Source organism: Notolepis coatsorum (genome assembly GCF_963971535.1).
Source record: "Notolepis coatsorum genome assembly, chromosome: 5".
Lineage (NCBI taxonomy): Eukaryota > Metazoa > Chordata > Actinopteri > Aulopiformes > Paralepididae > Notolepis > Notolepis coatsorum.
The window spans coordinates 202,514,105-202,538,974 of NC_140169.1; the positions used below are offsets into that span (position 1 = coordinate 202,514,105).

General features: G+C 48.0%; 1 protein-coding gene across 1 annotated transcript in view; it reads right to left on the reverse strand.

Moving 5' to 3' along the window:
• The window catches only part of rab3gap1 (RAB3 GTPase activating protein subunit 1), a 248,328-nt gene that overhangs the window by 116,748 nt on the left and 106,710 nt on the right, over window positions 1-24,870 (reverse strand). The window contains 1 exon segment of the mRNA XM_084313830.1: window positions 23,930-23,984. Within this exon segment, the coding sequence (XP_084169956.1) occupies window positions 23,930-23,984 (55 nt within the window).

Below are 24,870 nucleotides of genomic sequence, written 5' to 3' on the forward strand. Positions count from 1 at the left end.
TCTAACGAGCTAGGACTAACGTTCGCTTTTTTTGTTTAGAAAAAGCTCACGCCAACTTATGAGGCTGTAACTGAGTGGCGAGACTAAACTAAAAAGACTAAATCGAAACTAAACTAAAAAGACTAAAACTAAAATGCTCAGACCTGTAGTTGACTAAAACTTGATTAAACGAAAAATAGATAAAGGTGACTAAATATGATGAAAACGAAAAAGAGCATTTGAGACATGACTAAGACTAAATTCAAAATAGCTGACAAAATTAACACTGTGTGTGTGTTACATTTGAGAGAAGAATCTGTTGGCTAACTGTCTACTGCAGTGGTTCCCCAACCTCTCCTCTAGGCACCCCAGCCGTTCCATGTATTTGTTAAATTCCACCAACAGCACAACTAATAAAGGGCTTGTTAAGTTGAATCAGGTGTTTAAGTGGTGGTGGAATTTAACAAATACATGGAACGGCTGGGGTGCTTCGAGGAGAGGATTGGGAAGCACTGGTCTACTGTATAAAGAATGCCAGGTTTCCCCCCTGGCTCATACTCCGGTGGTGGTTATCACCAGCGTGGTGGGCTTGGTGTCGGGAGAAGAGGTGGAAGACTCTAATAAAATAAAATAAAATCACATGTATTTGTATAGCCCGAGATCACATGGAATAGCCCCCATGGGCTGCGCAAGTCTTCTTGTACAAGTCAAGAAGAAACACAAAAGATCAAAAACAAAAAGCAACATAGAATCCAAATATGGAACACTTGCAGACTTTCCCCAATGAATATAAGGAACGACTCACTAAAAACCTAGCAGTAGGAGAGAAACCTCAGATGGGCAGTTCAAAGGGGATCCCCCAACTTGGATGTCGGTGATAATTTTTTTTTTTTTTTATCCACTTTTTCTCCCATTTTCTATATTTTCTCCCATCCCAATTTCGTATCATCCAATTCAACCCTCCCCTGTCACGAACGCCGTTTCTTGCCTCCCACAAGCCGGCTGCAATGTGGACTAAGTCATACATAGCACAAGTCCCCTCCGGTACTTGAGGTAACAGCAGTCGCATCTTTTCACCTGCGCAGCTCGATCTCTCAGTGGCGAGGAGTAACGCGTGGGAGGCTCACGCTGCCCCCGACACTTCCTGATTCTACTGCGCAGGCGCACCAACCGACCTGTAGGAGTCACTGTCCACAACGCCCGATCCCCACCCATCAGTTTCCCACCCCCTAATACGGCCAATGTGTATTAGTACGGACGACCAGCTAAACTGAAAGCAATGTGGAGCGCTGGGATCGAACAGGCGATCCCAGCGTCTCCGCATTCGTGGCGAGCGCCTTGCCTACTACGCCACGTAGCCGCCCTGTCGGTGATAATTGTTTAACCTTTATTTACCCAGGGTAGGTTCGCTGAGCACAGATGCTCTTTTTCAGCTACGCCCTGCTTCACATTCACACAGTTCCATTCATACCTGGGAGCTGCCCAGTACAACCACAGTCTGACACCATTGGCCACTGAGCAACTCCACTGGAGCAGTTGGGGGTTAAGTGCCTTGCTCAAGGGCACTTCAGCTGCAGATTTTTCCTGTATAATATAATGGATTATTATAATAATATAATGGATGATAGATGGATGGAGAATAGAACAGGCGAATAATTAGTATGAATGTATAATATACATGTAATGAAACATATATGGTGGGAGTCAAGCTACCTAGACTTGAGGTGATGGCAGAGAGGGGGATGATAAGGAAGCTGGCTGCCATCATGGAGAACCCCTACCACCCCCTCTACGACGAGCTAGTCAAGATGAGAAGCTCGTTCAGCCACAGACTCATTCCCCCCCGACACTCAACTAACCGCCTCGGACAGTCCTTCATACCAGCGGCCATCAGGCTCCACAACAGTGGGCAGCAACTAGCAGCCTCCAGGCTCCACAACAGGGGGCAGCGACTGCTACCAGACATTGACCTGGGACTTATAGGAACCCAAGGAGGACAACCTACACTACCTTAGGCATACTGCACCTTATGTGGATACTGTGATACTGTGATACTGTGAATAATGTATATTTCAGTGGATACTGTGATACTGTGAATAATGTATACTCAGTAGATAGTAAATTATAACACTACCTTATGCATACTGCACCTTATGTGACACTGTGAATAATGTGAATATTTTCTTTCAGCTAGTTAGATAGTAAATTATATTGACCAAATTGACCTAATTGTTTACACTGCCTGTGTTGTTTTTACTACCTGTACCCCCCCCCCCCCCTTCTCCCATGCTGCTATGATGCCTGAATTTCCCCAAGGGGATCAATAAAGGAATATCTTATCTTATCTTATATATATACAAACAAAGTAACAATAGTATCTAAGGTACATAAGATTTTTTATTTTTATTTTAATAAATAGAGCTAAAAAAAATTCTTTAAAGGCATAGGACAACGGAGGGAGATGTAGAGTGGATGCGGTTTGACGACCCGCCACTGAGGAACAAATAGGCCATGAGGCTCAGACTTAACCCTTTCACTACCACACTACAGAAGGTTAACCCTTTCACTACCACACTACAGAAGGTTAACCTTTCACTACCACACTACAGAAGGTTAACCCTTTCACTACCACACTACAGAAGGTTCTGTTTCATGCTAGCTGCCGCTCAGCGTCATATTGCATATATCTCGCTTCAGCGGATTTACACTGAATAAATTTCAAAATGTACCTTTACATGCCAGCATTCATCTGGCCACACCCCCATCCGCTTACCTACATAAGTGTGGGTGGGACCACACACTCATCTCCTTCTCAAATGTCATCCACAAGCTACGTGCTGCTCACATGCCCACTTGACGTGAAAGGAAGAACAAGGAGATACGTTGACATCATATCTTTATTTTCTCGCTCACTATTTTTTCGAGAAAATACGGCGATATTGTCTTCGTCACTGGAGTGTCTGGAAGATGATGATCATTCTAAAACCTCCACCGGTTTTTCGTATTAGGGGCTCGTGTCGCTAATATACTCCCCAAACTGCAGTCCTCCTTTGCTGCGCCTGGATGGGTTCGACCCTCCTGCTATGCAGCTGGACTGTGGAAGTCTGTTGTGAGGGACTTTTGGTTTTCAAGCCTGGGTGAGTAATGTTTGCTTGCAAGCACCACTTGTCTGTTAGTGCTATGGGGGCTAGCTGACAATGTTTACGAAAACCGGACCCAGATTAGGGTCCTCTGTTCAGCCTCTTAGGCGACGGCGGAGGATCTTGGTTTGAAGCCCATTATAGTCAACTAGTGGGCCACGACCAGGAACTGGTGATCCCAGGATTCTCTGGACGAGTGGATGCTTCTCCGTCACCGTGTAGGCCCCATCTTTCATATACAAATGAGAGTATACCCTAACGAGGAAATGTGGGCATGGATGTTCGTTATCGGAAGATCCATGTTCAAGTCGGCTGCAACCCAGATGGGACTTGTGCTGGCTCCGCCGGATGTCTGGTAAAATCACTGTTGTAAACTGTGTTGACATCTCTTTTTCTCTTCTCTCTTAAAAGTGAGGAGGGTTTCAGACGGCGGCCTGTCGGAAGTGTGGCTTGTTATATCGTGTGTGTACAAGTTCAGGTGATAGCTGCTTAGCTTGCGTGCTAGTTGTGGCCTACCTGTTAGCCGCGCAGCTGTTAGCTGCGGCGTTAGCTCTCTGTGTTTACCAGGCTGGTATATGTTAGCTTGTTGCTATCAGCCGATCGGCTGTTAGCTTAATGCTACACTGTTGAACGTTCTGAGACTATAACATGCTTTAAACACCGACTACAACATCATCTTTGACAGAGGATGTTAGTCGAACCTACCGGGAGCCCGGCCAGCGAGGACTGCGTCAACAAGGAGAACCGTAGCGACGCTGCTCTTGTCGTCAACACAGGAATGCTGTGTTTACCTTCGGTTCCCCGTTAGGACTGCAGTTCGCTCGGCCTGCGCTCACGGTAGGAAAAGGTCCCGACCAGACCTTAAAACGAGTCTTCTTCCTTCCCTTCTAATGTTTTGTAATAACGATGTTTTCCAAAACGGGTGTTGCTGCAATACATTTAGGATACGACGCAAGTTGTCTTGTCACTGGTATTAGCTTCTCCATGCAAATCGGGTTTTTTGTTACATATGTAAAAATGATCTGGTTTGTTGTGTTGAGAAACATCATGTGTGTTCTTGTACCGTGTACTCACAACTAAGGGGGTTATTTAACCTATAAAGCTATGCTTAGTGACATATGAGTGAAGAATGAATTATTTTCTCAGCCTGTAATGACAATGAACAGTGTGTTCACATATTAACAGGTTTACCTGTTCAACTGGCCGTATCAAGGGTAAGGTAGGAGGGGTGTTCCCCCCGGTTCCCTGGGGACTTCCCCACCCTCCTCTCAGACATGTTGTTTACAATATATTGTGTCACTGTGTTGTGGGATACGATGTAACCCTTAGCTTAGTTGCTGGGGTTGTGCTAAAACCGCTTGAGAAACTATATTTTCCTAAAGAAAAGATTGTTTGGTCACTTTTCGTGTGTGCTTAGCAAGGCCTGTGGCCGATACTAATAGAGAATTGTGTATTCTCTCATTATGAAAAACGGCGTTCCTCTGTAGCGTGTATTTGCCATTTTTTGTGGTGATAAAGGGTTGTGTGTGTCTTGTGATCTACAACTGGGTTAGGTTGGCCACAGAAGCACATGTGTAAGTCTGGTACCGGGGCTCTTAAGGGGGCCCTCTCTATTCTGTGTTTTTTCCTTAGTAAAAATCAGATAGCAGGTTAGCACATGAGCTGTGTGAAACTATTATTATACACTTCATGTAGCTGACTATGACTGTGTCATGCTCTTTTTTGTCATTATATCGTATCATGGGTGTGGGGTGGTAAAGGGGTGAACTGGTAATCCTTCCCTCCCCTTTTGATGGGCAGGGGTTACAACCTCCTGTCCTTCAAGGTTCCTGTCACGTTGCTGTTCGGCACGTTACAGGGTAAGAGGGGGGGGGGGGTTTCCTGGTCCCACGGCCTGGAAAATTGGGCGTGTGCACCGCAGAAATTCCCCCGCCACAGAGTACGTCACTGTGCGGGTCTCTGTTGGTAAGACTTCCGTGAGCTGTTCAGGTCCATATGATGGATCTGTTTCAGGGAGTGGTCAGGGCTCCTCCTCACGAAGCTCCTACTCGGGCCTTCTGTGAGTTAGGACTCTCCTTCCCTGTGAGGGAGCCTCCTCAGAGTTCAGAGCCTCCTCCTCAGATTGTCAAGGTGAGTAGAACTTCAAAAAGGAGTCCTGCTCTATTGTGTGTGTATTCGATTCAATTCGATTATTGAGTGTGTATTGGTTCAGTGCCTCCTCCTCGGAGAGCCCTAACCCAACATTTTACATGGCTCAATGTTGCAATATATTCTTTTCAATCTATACAGCTCGCGTGGGAAGTCTCTCTGGGGATTTCCGTCTCCTCCCTATGGGAGGGTGGTGGGATGTAAAAATGTAAAAAGAAAATTACCCCCAGCGGCGTCACAAGGGATTCATGTCAGTCTGTGTTCTTTCTTTTTTGAATAAAAAGAGAAAGGTACATGAAGCACGACGGCTCCGTGTCGTTCTCCCAGGCGACTTGGAGGAAGAATGGTGTCTTGCTAGACTATCCATTGATGTGTTTGGGTCTCGACGCATACATAGTGCTGGCTCAGGTGTGTTTCTGTGACAGAATCACACAGGGGCTAAGTGCGCCTTGGTTGCTTGTTAAAACAGCGTTTTTATGGGGCAACTGGGATGGAGTTTTGTCTCTTCCGAGCGCCAGTTTACTAGGTTGTCTCGATGAATTCTCGTTCATATCTGGGGGATGTAACGGAATAGATCTGAACATAGGTAGAGGGGTCTCACGCCCTTGGGGTGGGCCACTGAGCACGGTCTAAATGGGGACCGTCTGGGTGGCGCCCTCTTTTCATGTTTTAGATCGACACGCATACCTACCCCCTCTCCTGGAGTGGGCATGTCGGCGTGGTTAGGACACGGGACTGGTCTGGTCACGCTGGTCCAGGTCAGTTAACCCGTTGTCCGCCGGGGATGCAGATCTGCTGTTCTGGTACCCTGAGGGACTTGTGCTTTTGTCGGGGGGGAAAATGCCTGGTCGGTCCGGGTGTCACAGGGTTAGGCGTTATGGAGACCCTTTGTTGGGTACATGTTGTACTCTGCACTATCGTAATGGCTTACGGCCATGGCAACCTGTACACGCCCGATCTCGTTCGATCTCGGACGCTACGCAGGTTCGGTCCTGGTTAGTACTTGGTTGGGAGACCGCCTGGGAATACCAAGTGCGGTGTGCTTAGGGCTGGTTCTCCATTCTTTTCGCTCCTCTCTCATGCGTGGCGAAGAGGGGGCTGTTGGGGTGGTCTTGGACCTCCTCTGGTAACCCTGTGCTTCCCGTGCCGCCGGGCCCGGTCCGAAGTAAAGTTTCGTTGATACCGTAGGCCTGGGATAACCCTTTTTTGAAAACTGAAACACTTGTACTGCGGTATAGCCAGTGTATGCCCGCAGGTGTGTTTTGGAGTTTTTTCTTGAGGGGTTATAGAAACAACCACCGCATATGGTAACGACAGGGTGGTTGGTTCCCTGGTGTGTTGGAGCAGAGTCAACTCCCGGGTTACCCGGTTGAGTGTGCCCCTGCACGTTCATGACGTCTGCCAATCATGTCAGCCTTCTCTGCCTCAACCCCTCTGGGTGTTTTTTTTTAATGGAGGCTTTGTCATGGTGATCAACAACGCCAGCATACGCCCCTTCCGCCGGGGCGGCTGTTTTCAGCCGACTCCTTTGGCGCCTGTCTCGTCCGCAGTGCTCCAGGCTCAGGTTACAGCCTGTTGCCTGGTTTTCCCCGGTGCGCTGCCTGCTTCCGTTGGTTAACCTTTTTTGTGTGCTTACGGCCATGCTGACTGCCTGTTCTGCAGGGTCAGTGTGACAGGCGGTGTGCTAATGGGGGGAAAGGGCCCGCTCTTGGAGGGGCCTTATCCGAATACGCTGGCGATGTGGGGGGCGGTGTCACTAAGTGACCACCTGGTGGGGTCTTGATGCCTGGTGTCATTGACCTCTCCGGGCCCCCGTTTTCCAGGGGATCCAGTCCCTTCAGTGGGTCTGGGTCTTCCTTCGCGCTCCGCTGCTACGGCCTTGCCACGGGGTTGGGTTTGCTCTTGCCCCCGTGATTTCTGGGGGCAGTAACGAGGTTGTTCCTTCCGTTCGTTCCCGGGTGGCATGCGGGATGTGCGTGTGTGTAGTCGTGGGGTCAAGCCACGGTCTGCTCACCCTGTGCGTTGAGTTGCTTGAGTGCCTCTTCGCACGGTCGGATCCGTCGCCCTCCCGTGAACCTCCAATAGGGGGGGTATCCTCCATTAGGGAGGGTCGGGGGGGCTCGGTCCTCCCCGGTCTGATGGTTGTGGGGGGCCTCAGCGGGGTACATTTGTCGAGCTTCTAGCTCCCGCTCAGCTCCTGCTATGCAATATGACGCTGAGCGGCAGCTAGCATGAAACAGAACGTTAGGTTATGTATATAACCAAGTTCTGTGAATGCTAGTGACGCTCAGCGTCTAGACGCCGCTGCGGCCCTTGATTTTTCATTGTGGTGAAATTTGTTGGGAAGGAGATGAGTGTGTGGTCCCACCCCCGCTTATGTAGGTAAGCGGATGGGGGTGTGGCCAGATGAATGCTGGCATGTAAAGGTACATTTTGAAATTTATTCAGTGTAAATCCGCTGAAGCGAGATATATGCAATATGACGCTGAGCGTCACTAGCATTCACAGAACTTGGTTATATACATAACCTAACGTTAACCCTTTCACTACCACACTACAGAAGGTTAACCCGTTCACTACCACACTACAGAAGGTTAACCCTTTCACTACCACACTACAGAAGGTTAACCCTTTCACTATCACACTACAGAAGGTTAACCCTTTCAATACCAAACTACAGAAGGTTAACCTTTCACTACCACACTACAGAAGGCTAACCCTTTCACTACCACACTACAGAAGGTTAACCCTTTCACTACCACTACGGAAGGTTAACCTTTCACTACCACACTACAGCCAGTTAACCCTTTCACTACCACACTATAGAAGGTTAACCTTTCACTCGGACCGTCTGTAGTGTGGTAGTGAAAGGTTAACCTGCTGTAGTGTGGCAGTGAAAGGGTTAACCATTTGTCGTGTGGCAGTGAAAGGGTTATCCTTCTCTAGTGTCTGTATAAGCTGTATATTTGCTTCATCGATTTCACAAAGGCCTTCGACAGAGTTGAACATACAACATTGATGAGAACAATGGAAGAATTCAAAATACCAGTTTCTGACCGAAGAATAATTGCCAACTTATACTGGAGGCAGAAGGCTAATGTTAGAATAGGAAAGGAGAAATCAAGAGACTTCCCGGTGGAGAAGGGTGTAAGACAAGGATGCATCTTGTCCCCTGTACTCTTTAATATGTAGTTAATCACTGATGAAAAAAGGTCTGAGAGGAGGGAAAGGAGTAAAACTTGGCAAAGAGAACATCACCAAAATAAGATATGCGGATGACACTGCTATAGTCTGTAACTGTCAAGAAGATCTACAGGACATGATGAATAAGCTGAATGTTGAATGCAAAAACTATGGAATGTCGCTAAACATAAAGAAAACTAAAGTAATGATCATTGAAAAAACACCAGGAACTGTTTGTAAAATACAGGTAGATGGAGAAAAACTTGAACAAGTGAAGGAGTACATGTACCTTGGAAGCTGGATCAGTGAAGGTGGAAGAGCTAACATGGACATTAAGAGAAGAACCGGAATTGCAAAGGGCGCATTCTGGAACCATAAAGAATTATTGAGAAGAAACATAAGTTGGAAAACGAAGACCAGGATTTTGGAAACATATGTTATGTCAGTCTTTTCATACGAAGCAGAAGCATGGACGCTGAATGAAGAGGCAAAGAGGATGATAGACTCTTTTGAAATGTGGACGCTGAGGAAGATGCTGAAGATAACATGGAAGGATAAGATCAAGAATGAGGAGGTACTGAGAAGAGCGGATATGCAAGGAGGACAGCTGCTGGAGAGGTTGAAAAAGAGAAAGATGGAGTTGTGCAGGCATGTTCTGAGAGGATCCAGCGGGGAGATGTTCAAGAAGGTGGTGATGGGGAAGGTGGATGGAAAGAGAGGAAGTGGAAGACCAAGAAGAGGCTGGGTAGATGACGTCTGTGATTGGAGCGGAGTGAGAGGCAGAGTCATGGAGTTGGAGAGAAGAAGTGGGGACAGAATGGGTTGGAGAGTGATAGGCAACCTTCGGAACGAAGAAGCCACCTAATGATGATGAGTGTCGCAGTGAAAGGGTTAACTCTTTGGTAGAGTGGTAGTGAGAGGGTTAAAGGGGCACTTCACCAAAAAACACATCCAAAAACTTGCCACATATTCACTTAGTTTGAAAGTTATCGATTGTAAATGAGTTTGGATAGGGCCACCAGTGATGTCATTGAAGGGACACCGACTCCTTGTGTTGTGTTAATTACAGCTCAATGAAACGATAAGGTAGCTAGTCCCTATAAGACAAGGTATTGCTATTTTTCCATCTACATCATCATTTCATGGAGCTGTGATCAACACACCACAAGGATTCAGTGTCCCCCGATGACATCACTGGTGGTGGCCCTATTCAAACTCATTTACAATCGATAACTAGTGTGGTAGTGAAATGGTTAACCTTCTGTAGTGTGGTTGTGAAAGGGTTAACCCTTTGTCATGTGGCAGTGAAACAGTTAACCTTCTGTATTGTAGCAGTGAAAGGGTTAACCCTTTGGTAGTGTGGTAGTGAAAGGGTTAAAAGGGGAACTACAATCGAAGTTCCCCTTTAAGCACAGTGTGTAAATCCTATGCCAAATTGCCCCAATGGCAGAATTCAATCTGGATTTAGTATCACCAGGCGTGATTCACAAGTACAGTTACTTTTTTATAATGTAAATTTCTCAAGGAATTTTCATCAGATTGCAACGCCGTTTTTTGCTAGACGTTCACAGAAAGGTAGAGAAACAAACTGTGTTCTGTATTATGGCAATAACGTTCAGGTTTGTGGGAGATAATCCCGAAAAATAAGAGAAATAAAAAAGTTAATCCAGAAGTCAGATGCTTGACAGGGGCTGGCGTGAGCTGGGTAGGGTAGTTTTTCGAAATTCGAAAGTCCATCAAAAGCCCTGCGTCTCTTCCTTCAAAAGACTACACTCACTTTTGGCTGCGCCACTTTCTCCCGTCAATATGTGCCGGTTTCCGACTCAATGCCCTGAGATTTCTATAATCATATATGTTGTGAAGGATCAGATTAAACCGAATATGTATATTTATTTATATATATATATATTTAATTGGATTTGTATATCGTTTGATATCCCCTGTATATTCCTTGTACAATATGCATTGAATATCCCCGTTTCTACTAAACAGCCCATAATAGTTTCATTCTACCATTGGACGAGAACCTGGCGCCAGGTTGCCATACCCCTAGGTCCAAGTTCAATCGTGCCGCCTAACATGTCGAGGCAAACCCCCGGTTCCGCGCAGTAATATGTCGGGCGAAATACGTGTGGTACTATTTGTTCATAGCGCATATATATATGGCGCTCGTAAAGTAGAACTTTCTTTTAGTCCAGTTCTTTACCCTCCAACAGAGTGACAGACGCAAAAGCCTCCCCACGAAGCACGTGCGGTGTAGTAGGGCCTACTTGGCCCAGAATAGGCATTGAGATATCGTGTAGATTAATAGTTGAATGGTCATAGTTTGGCACCATACCGTCGAGTTGGACGTATTCTATTAAGCTAATAATAGTCTATTTATGTATGGTGCATCGTTCGGTTCGAGTTCTACAGTTATCAGTACCCCCATCGTTCCTGACGTTATCTGGACGCTTATCCAGGCTGGTCAGACCCCTAGTGGTGATTGCATCCGAGGAGCTCCGGGTCAAGAGCGACTGGACCTGTATATTGGATTACTCTACCCGACGACGGCGAGCCTTCCACGGCTCTTGGATTATGCTTTGTGTGCTTTGATTATTCCATGGATAAAGGCCAACACTGTCGAGTGTTGGAATTACCCCCCGGAGAGGACTCCAGGTGAGGCGGCGCTCTACACGTGAGGTCGCACCACGTCTCTCCGTTGTGGACCGGCAGATACCGTTCCACAGAGGGTCCAGCTGTATTCGTCTGCTGCCCGAGGTTCTGTGGGCACTGTGTCTAAGACTTTGGATTCTCCCAAGACACCGTCGGCCAGATGGGATACCGCCAGCGGCTTCTCTAACCCCCCCCTCCTACTGTCTTACAACCAGCGGGACCCCCCCCCCCTTAGTGTATCCAGCTATAATCATTTAAGTACCATCGCTATCGTTTCCTAAATATTCCAGGTTGTATACTTACTCCCTGCGCAACCAGAGATTGGACATTCAATGTTGATTTACCTACGAATACTCATTTGCCATAAAAGTGCATATTCAATATTTCAAATCATAAATGTAATTAAGTGAATGTTGTATACACCCTTTGCTGTATTAAATATTCGATTTGGTACATTTGTGTTGGTTCGTTTCATCAGGTGGGAAAGTGTTCATCATACTTATATCTTGTACTGGGTGGCCAGAAGTTAAAGTACATGAGGTAGTGGTATTAAATATCATATCTAACAATACAGTCAGGGAATTGTACCCCTCAGCTACAATTGGTCCTTCGAGCCGGATGGTAACTAGTGTAATATTAATATAGTGTTATTAATATCGAAATGGCCTATGATGAACACTCCACGAAACGATCCTCCTAACCTAGAACGCCCGCGGCGCAGACGACAGACACCTCAGTACTTAGAGGCTTACACTGTCAGTCAACTACCTAGCCTTCGACAAACGGTAAACGTGGTAAAAGTAGAAAGTAAAATTATGTCTGACCTTAACGACCAGGTTTCCCCGACCACAGAGGCCCTAGTAGGTCCTAATGTAACTGACCAAGCCCACGGTGTGGACCAGGAGGGAATTGACATGCCTTTACCCCCCGCCACTACTAAAGAAGTAGTCCCCGACACGCCCCGGGAGGAAGACAACCCTACAGAGAGAGAACTCTGCACGGAAGAAGAAGAGGAGAGCGCCGAGGAACTAGAGCTCCAGGACTCCCCAACGAGTACCCCCAGGAGCGGTTCACGCAGGAGCGGCTCACCTCCACTACCGCCTTCCCCCAGCGAAGCGGAGAGGATACTACAACAGGCGTTCCTCGTCAGCCTGACAGCCTCTACCGAACGCGATCGGCTCCAAGCACAGACGCTTAGCGAGCGCGAACGTCTCCAAGCCCAGGCGACCAGCGAGCGCGAACACCTCCAAGCACAGCAACGGAGCGAAGAACAGCGCACAAGTCTGGAGATGAGACGCTTCCAGATGGAAGAGAATATGGCAAGAGACCGGGCCGACGCCCAGCGCGCCGCTGCCGGTGCCCAAAGAGACGCAGAGCGTGACAGACTACAAGCGCAACTAATAGAGCAGCTGATCAAAAGGACAACTCCCTCTCCCTCCGCCAGGGGCTCAAGGAACTCGTCGAGACAGCAGTCAAGAGCAGCGTCACCGCAACGAGCAAGCGACCCTGAACTTGACCAACAGACCGAGTCTAGACCCCCCGCAGACCCCCTTCCCATACCGGTCCAAGCGAGACCCAGCTACAAGGAAGGAGCGGCCTACACTGCGGAGAAGCTAAATAAACGATTACAAGATCTGGAAGATTTGATAGAAGAAGAAGAGGGAGAAGAGGAGAACCAAGCCCGACGACAGCACAGTACTCCACCGGACCAGGAGGTCCCATACAGTCCAGGCTATACCCCTGCGGCGCTGCGCTACAGACCCCCGACTCTATTTACGGGTGAGCACGACGCACGACCAGCCCCGAGGAACAGTACCTGGACCAGCGGGCCATGGTACCCTGCCAGTACCAGCCCACAGCGAGGCGCAAGAGGGGACTCGCCCAGAAGGTCTCTCCCCCAACGCTCGCCGATGTATCCGCCATCCACGGCGTCATACAACGCCACGCCATCATTCCCAGACTTCGCCTATGAGAGTCGAGCACAGTACACGGAGCTCCGGATGTGCTTAGAGACAATGATGGTGGATGTCGCTGATGAACGCCACAAGTATGCGATATTATTGAAGCACCTGAAAGTACCGCGAGCGAACAATATAGCGCTAGCCTATGCTACCTCCTCGACCCCATACACAGCGGCCCTTGCAGCGCTGGATCAAAGATATGGACGTATATGGGATTACGTAATCCAGGAGATAAGGCATATTGACCGCCTACCCCCAGCCACAGACAATCGCTCACTAGACGACCTGTCAATCAAAGTGCAGTCCCTGGTGGGGATGCTGGGAGCTCAACGGGAGAAGGGCAGGCATGAGCTGTACGCCAACTCTAACGTTGAGAGGATTTTGGAGAAGCTGCCACCCGCAAGACAGGAGCGCTTTCGGCGGCAGAGGGACTACCGAGATCCCGACGGCCCCGAGCCATCCCTCCTTGATCTGGCCGACTTCCTGGCGAGAGAGGTCAGCAGCTTACGACTGGACACCTTCGGGCGGAGCACGCCAAGCTCCAGAGAGGGACCCAGGAGAATAAGTGATGGAAGAAGATCGGTGACTGTCATGCACCAATCAGAGTCAGTACCGAGCAGTAAGAGTCACAGCACCCCCTCGAGAAAGGAGAAGTGGAAGATAGCGTGTCCCTACTGTGAGAAAGAACACTGGCTGTCACAATGTGACTCATTCACAAAGATGAATGCAGAAGAAGTGAGCCAATGGATAAAGTCCAACCGGCGCTGTTATCGATGTGCGCGGCCCCACATGGCAGCCGAATGCCGCCTAAAGAAAAGGTGCAGCCGGTGCGATGGAGCCCATCTAGATATACTACACGATAGTAACGGAAGACGGCCTATACCTGCACCACGGAGCGGCACCAAGGCAAGTGTCATGTACATTGACCCCGCCAGCAGCAACGGAGCTCAAGTGCTCTTAAAGGTAGTCCGTGTGACATTGAGCTACCAGGATAAAGTCATGGACACTTACGCCGTCCTTGATGACGGGTCAGAGAAGACCCTTCTGCTCGCCTCCGCTGCGACTCAACTGGGACTGCGGGGGAGCAAGAACGAAATGACGATTCGGACAATAAGAAGAGATTTAAAGACGATAAAGGGCGAGAATGTCTCCTTCACTATCGCAGCCAACGGGCAGCCAGAGCGACGGTACGAGATCACAAATGCTTTCACCAGCCAAGAAATAGGACTCTCGCAGTACACCTACCCTGTCACCAAGTTGATGGATAAATATGTGCACCTGCGCCAATTACCTATCCCGCTCATAGACGGCGCTACCCCGACCCTGTTGATAGGCTCCGACCATGCAGAACTCATAGTCCCGATTGACCGGGTCCATACAGGTCCCCGAGGCTGTCCTGCAGCAGTCGAGACCCGCCTAGGATGGACATTACAAGGCCCCCTCGCTAAATCTCTCAACCGAACCGCAGCCACTAGCTGCTTCCACTCCAGAACGACAGAAGAAGACACCACTCTCCTGCAGCATGTCGAGAGGCTATGGACCCTAGAGACAATGCCCTTTAAGAACGAAAAGAGAGACATTCGCTTTAAAGAAGACATTTACGCCATCCACCTACTCGAGCAGGGGACAAAGAGAGTCACAGTCGGCGGAGTGATGAGATACGCAACTCCACTCCTGAGGCGAGAGGGAATGCCCCCCTTTCACGCAAAGAAAGACGCCACGGAGCGCTATCTACTGAACACAGAGCGGCGCCTAGCCAAAGACCCCGCTCAACAGAGTGTGTACCGAGCTGAGATTGAGAAGCTAATCACAGCGGGACACGTAACAAAGATTGACATTAAAGAGGCCGATCAGACGACCGAATCATGGTACGTGCCGCATCACAAGGTCCATCACAATGGCAAGGATCGCATTGTGTTTAACTGCAGCTACCAGATCGGATCCCAAAATCTGAATAAAGAGCTCTTGCCCGGCCCCACACTCGGCCCCTCCCTACTAGGCGTGCTACTGCGCTTCCGCCAGGACAAGGTGGCTATAAGCGGGGATATCAAAGGGATGTTCTTGCAAGTGAGACTAGTAGAGGAGGACAAGCCTCTGCTACGGTTCCTATGGAGAGAGAAGATCGGAGATGAGAACCCATCCATCTACCAGTGGGAAGTACTCCCCTTCGGAACCACATGCAGCCCGTGCTGTGCTACATTTGCACTACAGAAACACGTCACAGAGGACCCAGCAGCAGATGAAGAGGTCCAACACAGTGTGAAGAACAGTTTCTACGTAGACAACTGTCTACAAAGCGTCTCGACTCAAGAAGAAGCCGAGGCTCTCCTAATCAAGTTACGCGCCTCCCTAATCAAAGGAGGCTTTGATCTCAGGCAGTGGGCCAGCAGTGACCCGCACGTATTGCGCAGCCTCTCCTCCGCAGACAAGGCTGCCAGCAGCGAGACCTGGATGGCGACAATCCCAGGAGAAGCCCAAGAAATGACACTAGGATTAGTCTGGCGCTTCAAAACAGACTCGCTCCACTATAGACACAAACCCTTGGCTCCAGAGCAAGGAAGGTCGGCGGCGATACCGACCACCAGACGGAGTGTGTACAGAACACTCGCCAGACAATATGACCCGCTGGGATGTATTCTACCCTACACCACCAGGGCAAAGATGATTGTACGAGCACTATGGGACAAGGACCAGGGCTGGGACGACCCAATACCCGCACACCTTGCCTCAACATGGAGAGAGTGGGAGACGGAACTCCGCTCACTCCCAGGTGTCAATATACGCCGCAGCTACTTCCCATCCACAGTGAGGCCAGAGACATGCGAGATTGAGCTACACGTCTTCAGCGATGCCTCCGAAGTAGCCTACGGATCGGTTGCTTATTTGCGTGCCCAAGAGATGGGAGGAGAGATACACACTGCTTTCATACTGGCCCGCTCAAGGATAGCCCCACGTAAGCAACAATCTATCCCACGTCTAGAGCTCTGCGCAGCCCTCGCAGGAGCGCATCTAGCCACGTTAATCCAACGTGAACTCACCATTCCGGTGCATAGAACAATCTTGTGGTCAGATTCCACGACAGTACTCACATGGATTAAGTCTGATTCATGCAGATACAAAGTCTTCGTGGGAGTCAGAGTCACCGAGATTCAGGAACTAACAGAAGAAGCAAGCTGGAGGTATGTGGATACCAAACACAACCCAGCTGACGTCATCACCCGGGGAATGTCCCTGGATGACCTAACCCGTCGCAACATCTACAGTGACGGACCAGCATTCCTCCAGCTCCCGGAAGGAGATTGGCCTACGCCCACCCCGAGGGAAGCAAGTAGCGAGGAGGCTGAGAACAAGAAGCCTATGTTCTGTGGACTGAGCACTGTCGCCTCCACAGACCCGAACATAGATGACTGCATTACCCTAGAGAGTGCGCAACAAAGAACATTCCTGCGGCACCACCCAGAGATTCAGTCCACCACTGACATGTCAGCAGCTGACTACGAAGAAGCAGAACTTCTTCTACTACAACGAGCCCAGAGAGACTCGTTCCCCGATGAGCTAGACTGTCTACAGGGAGAAAACCCCGTCCCATCAGACAGCAGACTGATTCACCTGGCACCAGAGAGTGACGCACATAATCTCATCAGAGTGGGTGGTCGCCTGCGGAGAGCCCCCGATCTACCAGATGACATTAAGCACCCGATCGTCTTGAACAGCCGACACAAGGTCACAGAGCTGATCATAAAGAAATACGACGAGGATGTGCACCACGCCGGAGCAGAGAGAGTCTTCACGGAGATCAGACGTCGTTATTGGATATTACAAGGGAGAGAAGCAGTACGGCGCTTCCAGCGAACCTGTCTAGACTGCCGTAAGTGGCGCGCGCAGCCCAGCATACCACGGATGGCTGACCTACCCCCCTGTCGCCTCCGAATCGGCGACAAGCCATTCCACTCCACAGGCATGGACTGTTTTGGCCCGTTGTATATAAAGAGAGGAAGAGGCACCGAGAAGCGGTGGGGTATTGTATTCAAATGCATGACCACCAGAGCGATACATATCGAGCTCCTTCCGACCATGAGCACAGACTCATTCCTTATGGCCTTCCGGAGATTCATATCACGGAAAGGACAACCGTCTACATTGTTGTCTGATCACGGGACCAACTTCAAAGGCGGAGAAAGAGAGCTGAGAGAGAGCTTCCAAGCTATGGGCCCAGAACTTAAGACCCACCTCGCTCCAGCCCAGGTTGACTTCCAGTTTAATCCCCCGAACGCACCCCACTTCGGTGGAACCTGGGAACGAGAAGTACGTTCTATAAAGACAGCCCTGTATGCCGTACTCGGAGCCCAGACTGTGGCAGAGGAAGTCCTAATGACAGTCCTCACGGAGATCGAGGGAGTATTGAACTCAAAGCCCCTCGGTTACGTCTCCAGTGATGTAGCAGATGTCGACCCAGTCACCCCCAACACACTCCTAATGGGGCGGCTGGACCCCGCGCTACCCCAGACAATGTACAGGCCCGAAGAAGCGAACGGCCGAAGACTGTGGAGGTACAGCCAAGTACTAGCTGACAAGTTTTGGAGCAGCTTCCTACTTCACTACCTACCGTCTCTACAGACCCGCCAGAAGTGGGTAAAAGAGAGAGACAATTTGACAGAAGGAACAGTCGTCATGATAGTTGACCAGTCACTCCCCAGAGCTATGTGGCCGGCTGGCCGCGTAAGCAAAGTGATCACCGGTGCCGATGGCAAGGTCCGAGCAGCTGAAGTACTCGTCCAAGGGCGCACCTACACACGGCCCGTGGCGAGGCTCATAGAACTGCCCCGACTCCCAGATACTATCGATGATGACCATGACCCTATGACTTTGTGAGTTGACTGACCTTACAGCGGACCTTGAGTGGAAGACAGTGCGGTTAATCTGTCTCTGCTTAGCTAATTAGGTGGGACTAATTAGGGGGCGGCTGGATCAGATTAAACCGAATATGTATATTTATTTATATATATATATTTAATTGGATTTGTATATCGTTTGATATCCCCTGTATATTCCTTGTACAATATGCATTGAATATCCCCGTTTCTACTAAACAGCCCATAATAGTTTCATTCTACCATTGGACGAGAACCTGGCGCCAGGTTGCCATACCCCTAGGTCCAAGTTCAATCGTGCCGCCTAACATGTCGAGGCAAACCCCCGGTTCCGCGCAGTAATATGTCGGGCGAAATACGTGTGGTACTATTTGTTCATAGCGCATATATATATGGCGCTCGTAAAGTAGAACTTTCTTTTAGTCCAGTTCTTTACCCTCCAACAGAGTGACAGACGCAAAAGCCTCCCCACGAAGCACGTGCGGTGTAGTAGGGCCTACTTGGCCCAGAATAGGCATTGAGATATCGTGTAGATTAATAGTTGAATGGTCATAGTTTGGCACCATACCGTCGAGTTGGACGTATTCTATTAAGCTAATAATAGTCTATTTATGTATGGTGCATCGTTCGGTTCGAGTTCTACAGTTATCAGTACCCCCATCGTTCCTGACGTTATCTGGACGCTTATCCAGGCTGGTCAGACCCCTAGTGGTGATTGCATCCGAGGAGCTCCGGGTCAAGAGCGACTGGACCTGTATATTGGATTACTCTACCCGACGACGGCGAGCCTTCCACGGCTCTTGGATTATGCTTTGTGTGCTTTGATTATTCCATGGATAAAGGCCAACACTGTCGAGTGTTGGAATTACCCCCCGGAGAGGACTCCAGGTGAGGCGGCGCTCTACACGTGAGGTCGCACCACGTCTCTCCGTTGTGGACCGGCAGATACCGTTCCACAGAGGGTCCAGCTGTATTCGTCTGCTGCCCGAGGTTCTGTGGGCACTGTGTCTAAGACTTTGGATTCTCCCAAGACACCGTCGGCCAGATGGGATACCGCCAGCGGCTTCTCTAAATATCATATCTAACAATACAGTCAGGGAATTGTACCCCTCAGCTACAATATATTTCACTAATAACAGTTACAATCATTGGTAAACAAACGTAATGCTGAAAATATACACTTTGCTGTTTTGACAGGCTCTTTACTCTTGGCTACATTTGAAAGGAAAACGCAACATTAATTCATACATTCTGTAGAGATGGATTTATGGCCTGATGTCATTTGCCGTCCAGGTTAACCCTGTGAGGCCCAAATAAAAAAGAGATTAGCAGAGGGTGGGACCTATAAACACATGAAGGGTGCCGTGACTGAAAAAAAGGTTGAGAAACGCTGGTTGGTGTGGCTCTTTGTGGTACCACAGTAATTTTTGTGGCTCTTAGTCTCTGACTGGTTGGCCACCCCTGATCTACTCGATGAAATCAAGGATGCTACTGAGCCAGCCACCCCGAGATCCCATGCAATCTTATTTATTATTTAAATATAGTTATTTAGCATTGTCGGCTTCCCCAATGTTATCAGCGCTATTAATTGATTGATTTTGTAACAAGATTTAGATTTTGCATCATGCTGCAATTTTTATTTGTGTTATGCATTGCTCTTGCTGCTTGTTTTATTACTCCCTAGCGAGTAATAAAGAGAAGTATATACGGAATGATGCAAGACATGGATGACACAAACGTTTGTGCTGTAATATTCATTGCCAATGTATGGGGGAAAAAATTATGTGCTTTTGTATAGGTGATGGCGGCTACCAACTCCGTGCCATGGCTGATGACTCTCGTGCGTAATCCTGCCAACGTTGGAGAGGTTGCGTACAATTGGGCTCACATCAGAACGCGCGGTCGGGCGCACATTTGGCATCTTAAAAAGCCGGCTTAGATGCCTGAATCGTAGCGGTGGGGCAATGCTATATATTCCCCCCAAAGCACATCACTCCTTTGGGTGCTGGGTTAGGTAATAATCACAATAAAGAGAATAAACTTTTAATTTATAATAATTTTGTATTGTCAGGTCCATGAGGAGTAGATGCTGGAAACACCGTCAATGAAACGTTTATTCTGGAGTATATGATAATGCGGGTTCTATTCTGTTAACTAACTCTTAACATTAAATACAACGTTCTCACTGGCACAGTGCCTAACTTCGGTCTAAAGATTCAGCACCATGGACAGGTCTGCTCAAACTAATTTATTTGGGAATGACATGACAAACAAATGCAATGACGAAAGATAGTGACAAAAACAAAGGATGCAATGTGTCATGAAAATACAAATTAAGCAAGCTCTATACATTACGAAATAAACAAAATACAAATGGTGAAAAATACTGTTACGTCTAAGAGCTTCCCTCTCCCTCATTTCAGGTTTATTCCCCCCCTTCCTGATATCTGCCAACAGTGCTCCACGAGCCAACTGCGCTGGAGTAAATCAGGGGCAAATTGCACACCTATGGGCGTGTTTGTGCTAGTATAGTGAATAGCTCGCAAAGACGGAGCAGATTATGGGTGCTATTAGCACCGCGCAATCCGTTCTTTGTGAATTCGCCCCTGGGTGTTTGTTTGTTTGTTTGTGTTTGTTTGTTTGTTTGTTTGTTTGTTTGTTTGTTTGTTTGTTTGTCTGTTTGTCTGTTTGTTTGTTTGTTTGTGTGTGGTGTGTGGTGTGTGGTGTGTGTGTGTACATGTTTGGATTAAGCCGACTCTTGTTCTTCCCCATGTCCAGTGGTTCCAGTGTCTGGTAATCTGTCATACTCACTCTGCCCACTCTAAAGCCCCCCTCTCTATTACACAGAGAGCTCCAGCCAGTCGGCCATCCTGGACCATTTCACCGTGATTACTGTGAATAACACTCACCCTGCACTGTAATACTGATGCATGCACTGGTGAATAGGGAGAGAGCAGAGAATGAGTGTTTGTGTGTGAGCGAGAGCGAGAGCGAGAGCGAGAGAGAGAGAGAGAGAGAGAGAGAGAGAGAGAGAGAGAGAGAGAGAGAGCGAGAGAGCGAGAGAGAAAGACATTATGAGCCAGGGAGCTCTCAGTGCAACTTTGTCTGGATGTCTCTTCTTATTAAAGTGATTTCAGATAAAGTCTCTCTCTCTCTCTCTCTCTCCCTCACTCACTCTCTCTCCATCCCCTCTCTCGCTCTCTTCCTCTCCCCTCTCTCCCTCCCTCCTCCCCCCCTCTCTCTCCCCCTCGCTCTCTTCCTCTCTCTCTCTCTCCCCCTCCCCTCTCTCCATCTCTGGATGTCTTTATTGCAGTCTCTCCCACAGGTGATGCGTGGGTGGTTGAATAACAACAGTGTTTATGGGTCTGGCTCAGGGGCAGACAGGGAGGATTGGCCATCGGAGATACGGCTATATAACCCAGCCTGGATCATTCCCCTGCCTCGACCCTGCCGCCTGCAGATCTAATCAAGGAGGAGGCTGTTACCGAGATGTGCCGCACTGTTTGCGTGAATATTAAAGGCAACCAACTTGTGTTCAGCTTTTCGTTCAGCGTTTCTCTGATTGGCCACACGGCCAATCAATCAATCCACTAGCACACGCCCTCGCGCAAAGAGAGACGCGGCAAAAGCGCTGGTCGAACCAGCGGTGTTCTGTTGTGTGACTGTACTCTACAGCGGTGTTCTGTTGTGTGACTGTACTAAACACTTCCACCACATGACCGACATTTGACATACAGTACACCTCCTATCTATGTTGGGATTATGTTTGGTCATGACAAAACAATAAAAATCGCTACTGTTAGTAATGCTGCCACCACCCACTTCAATGACAGCTGCTCTTTAAGATATAGTTTATGCATTCGCAAAATATGAGAGCGCGCCGCTGTCATTGAAGGGCTTCCTACAACAGAGCACCGCCGCTGCTGCTGCTGAAGCTGTATCAAGCCGGCGGCGGTGCATGGACGCCGGGGAAAAACCACTGCGTCGCCCCGCTGGCGCTTCAGGCTCAGCAGCCTCCACGGGCGAAATAACATATAACGTTACAGTTCCACACTGATGTACAGTGAGTGTCTAATATGGCTGTCGCGAAGTCATGCCTCTCCCTCTGAAAGCCGATCCACGCTGTCATGTGTATCATAGACTACCAGATTCACTCGTGTATAAAAGCCCACACAGTTATGAAATGCGCTGAACTAGAAAGCGTAACGTTATTATGTTTCGCGTTCCATTGATTAACGCCATTACCTGCTGTGCTGTAGGAAGCAGAGGTACAGTAAGTTACAGTAGGTGTAGGTTACATGTTTAATCAAAGCCCATACAATTTTTTAGATGAATGATTGTGGATATAATATAGAAAACACATCATTATGATATTGTCAGAGGGAGAGGCATGACTTCGCGACAGCCATATTAGACACTCACTGTACATCAGTGTGGAACTGTAACGTTATATGTTATTTCGCCCGTGGAGGCTGCTGAGCCTGAAGCGCCAGCGGGGCGACGCGGTGGTTTTTCCCCGGCGTCCGTGCACCGCCGCCGGCTTGATACAGCTTCAGCAGCAGCAGCGGCGGTGCTCTGTTGTAGGAAGCCCTTCAATGACAGCGGCGCGCTCTCATATTTTGCGAATGCATAAACTATATCTTAAAGAGCAGCTGTCATTGAAGTGGGTGGTGGCAGCATTACTAACAGTAGCGATTTTTATTGTTTTGTCATGACCAAACATAATCCCAACATAGATAGGAGGTGTACTGTATGTCCACTGCTACCGCAGCTGAACACAAGTTGGTTGGACTTGGAACAGCAGCCCAACGCGTACAATAGTATCACGCGTACACAAGTTGGTTGCCGCGCTGCCGCTTGCTTGCTCCTTGGATTTCATTTGGGACGTGCGCTTGCCTGCGCGTGGGGGCGGGGCCAATCAGAGAAAAGCCGAACACAAGTTGGTTGCCTTTAATATTCACGCGCACTGTTTCACTTAGTATGGAAAGCCGGATTCCAATGTGAGACAAATGTAGCAAATATAAAAGCGTTTTAAATAATTTTAGCTCCCACACGACAAATTAAACCTCGCCGTTTTAGCATCACAATGTAATAGCGTGCGTGGGGGGAGGCGTTGGCTGTGCGTGGGAAGACGAGGCCATCGAATAGCCGCCCCCCCCCCTCCAAACGTGCTGGATCCTAATGCGAGACAATTCTTAGCAGGCGTTTATTATTAGACGTATTCGGGGGCCTGTGTACAACGAATTAATCTCACTTGTATATAATCATAATATAATTGTGCGTGGGAAGTTGTCAATTTGCCTCACAACTGCATCTGTTATCTGACACACATCATTTGACACTCTGCCCGTATCATCTCGCCTTCATCAGGTTCAATTACAATTAAATTGAGAGAGAACCTTAAGGGAGCGGATGCAATTTGTGCTAATGTTTTTGTACAGAATAAGACAGGCTCTGTAAAAACACTTATATATATATATAAATATACACATTTCCACATCCTTTGGAGCATGTAAGCAGTCCTCACCTGGTCAAATTCCACCCATCAAATGTGTAGATGTACTTGGCAATAAACTCGCTCTGAGAGTTCTGAGTTAATCCATCTTAAGTCATTTCCCTCCTATTAACAATTAATTTCAGTATACAAATGAGCTTTGCTGCAGGATTAAAGCGTTCATGTAGCCACTGTTCGTAGTGGCGAGGGTTTAGAACGCTCTTTATCAAAGTACTCACAGGGAGCTTTGTTGTAGGACCTTAAAGAAGAAAGCAAACTAACAAAGCCTATTAAAATACAAGTAAACAGTCACGGTAATCATAGTCAGCCCTGTTTGCGTGTGTGTGTGTCTCTGTGTGTGTCTGTGTGTGTCTGTGTGTGTGTGTGTGTGTGTGTGTGTGTGTGTGTGTGTGTGTGTGTGTGTGTGTGTGTGTGTGTGTGTGTGTGTGTGTGTGTGTGTGTGTGCGTGCGTGCATGTGTGTGTGCAGTATTGGCCACCTGGAGTTTCTGATGCAGGAGACTGCAGCGTAGGTCAGGAGGCCCGCCAGCCAGCCTAACCAATTAGGGAGAAAACAGAAAGATGAGAACAAAACGTATCTCTACACAACGTAGGTTATGTTTATTTCAAGATGCTGATTAGGTACTGGTGTATAATTCATGTTAGAGGAGAACGACAAAACGAATGCCGGTGCCAGTTGGATTAATGGTAGTATTAATATAATATATAATAATAATATTATATTAATATTAAAGCCGTGCAGAGTTTTTAAAAGTACTAAAAGGGTAATTAAAAAAGGTACACAATGTAGTGTTGGGAGAAGTCAGAGAAGTGAAAAAGAAATTCTAAGGTATTTTCGCAACTGAATAAACAAACTGGAACACTGTTTGAAGCTAGAGAGCAACCTGAAAAAGGTTATTTCACTGGTGTTTATAAAGGCAGGGCCCACAATTTAAGTTATTTTGTTTCGATTTAGGTTGATAGAATTTGAGGTTGATTGAATACTTCTAAGAGATACAGTACATGCATTGCGTAAAAGTGTTTTGTAAGCTAAATTGCAGTCTCGACTGCAGTCTCGAAATGATAAGAAAAGTCCCCTACCTCAGACTTGCACAGTGCACCTTCAGTCTAACTCAACATATCTGAGATATGTCATCTGCACATTTCAAGTGAAAAATACTGGACAAATCGAAGAAATTGTATGCAATAATTAAAATGTTGTAATTATTATTATTATTATCATCATTATTATTAACAGTATTATCAGAATGATTTATTATTATATATTATTATTACAAATATTATTATTATTTATTATCATCTTCATCATTAGTATTATTATTGTGTATAAAACGTTCTGAGACTACCATTCGTTACTCCTGTGATTCTCAACCTTGGGTGAAGGGGTTCCAGGGGGTCCGCAGAAAAATGGGGGAATGGT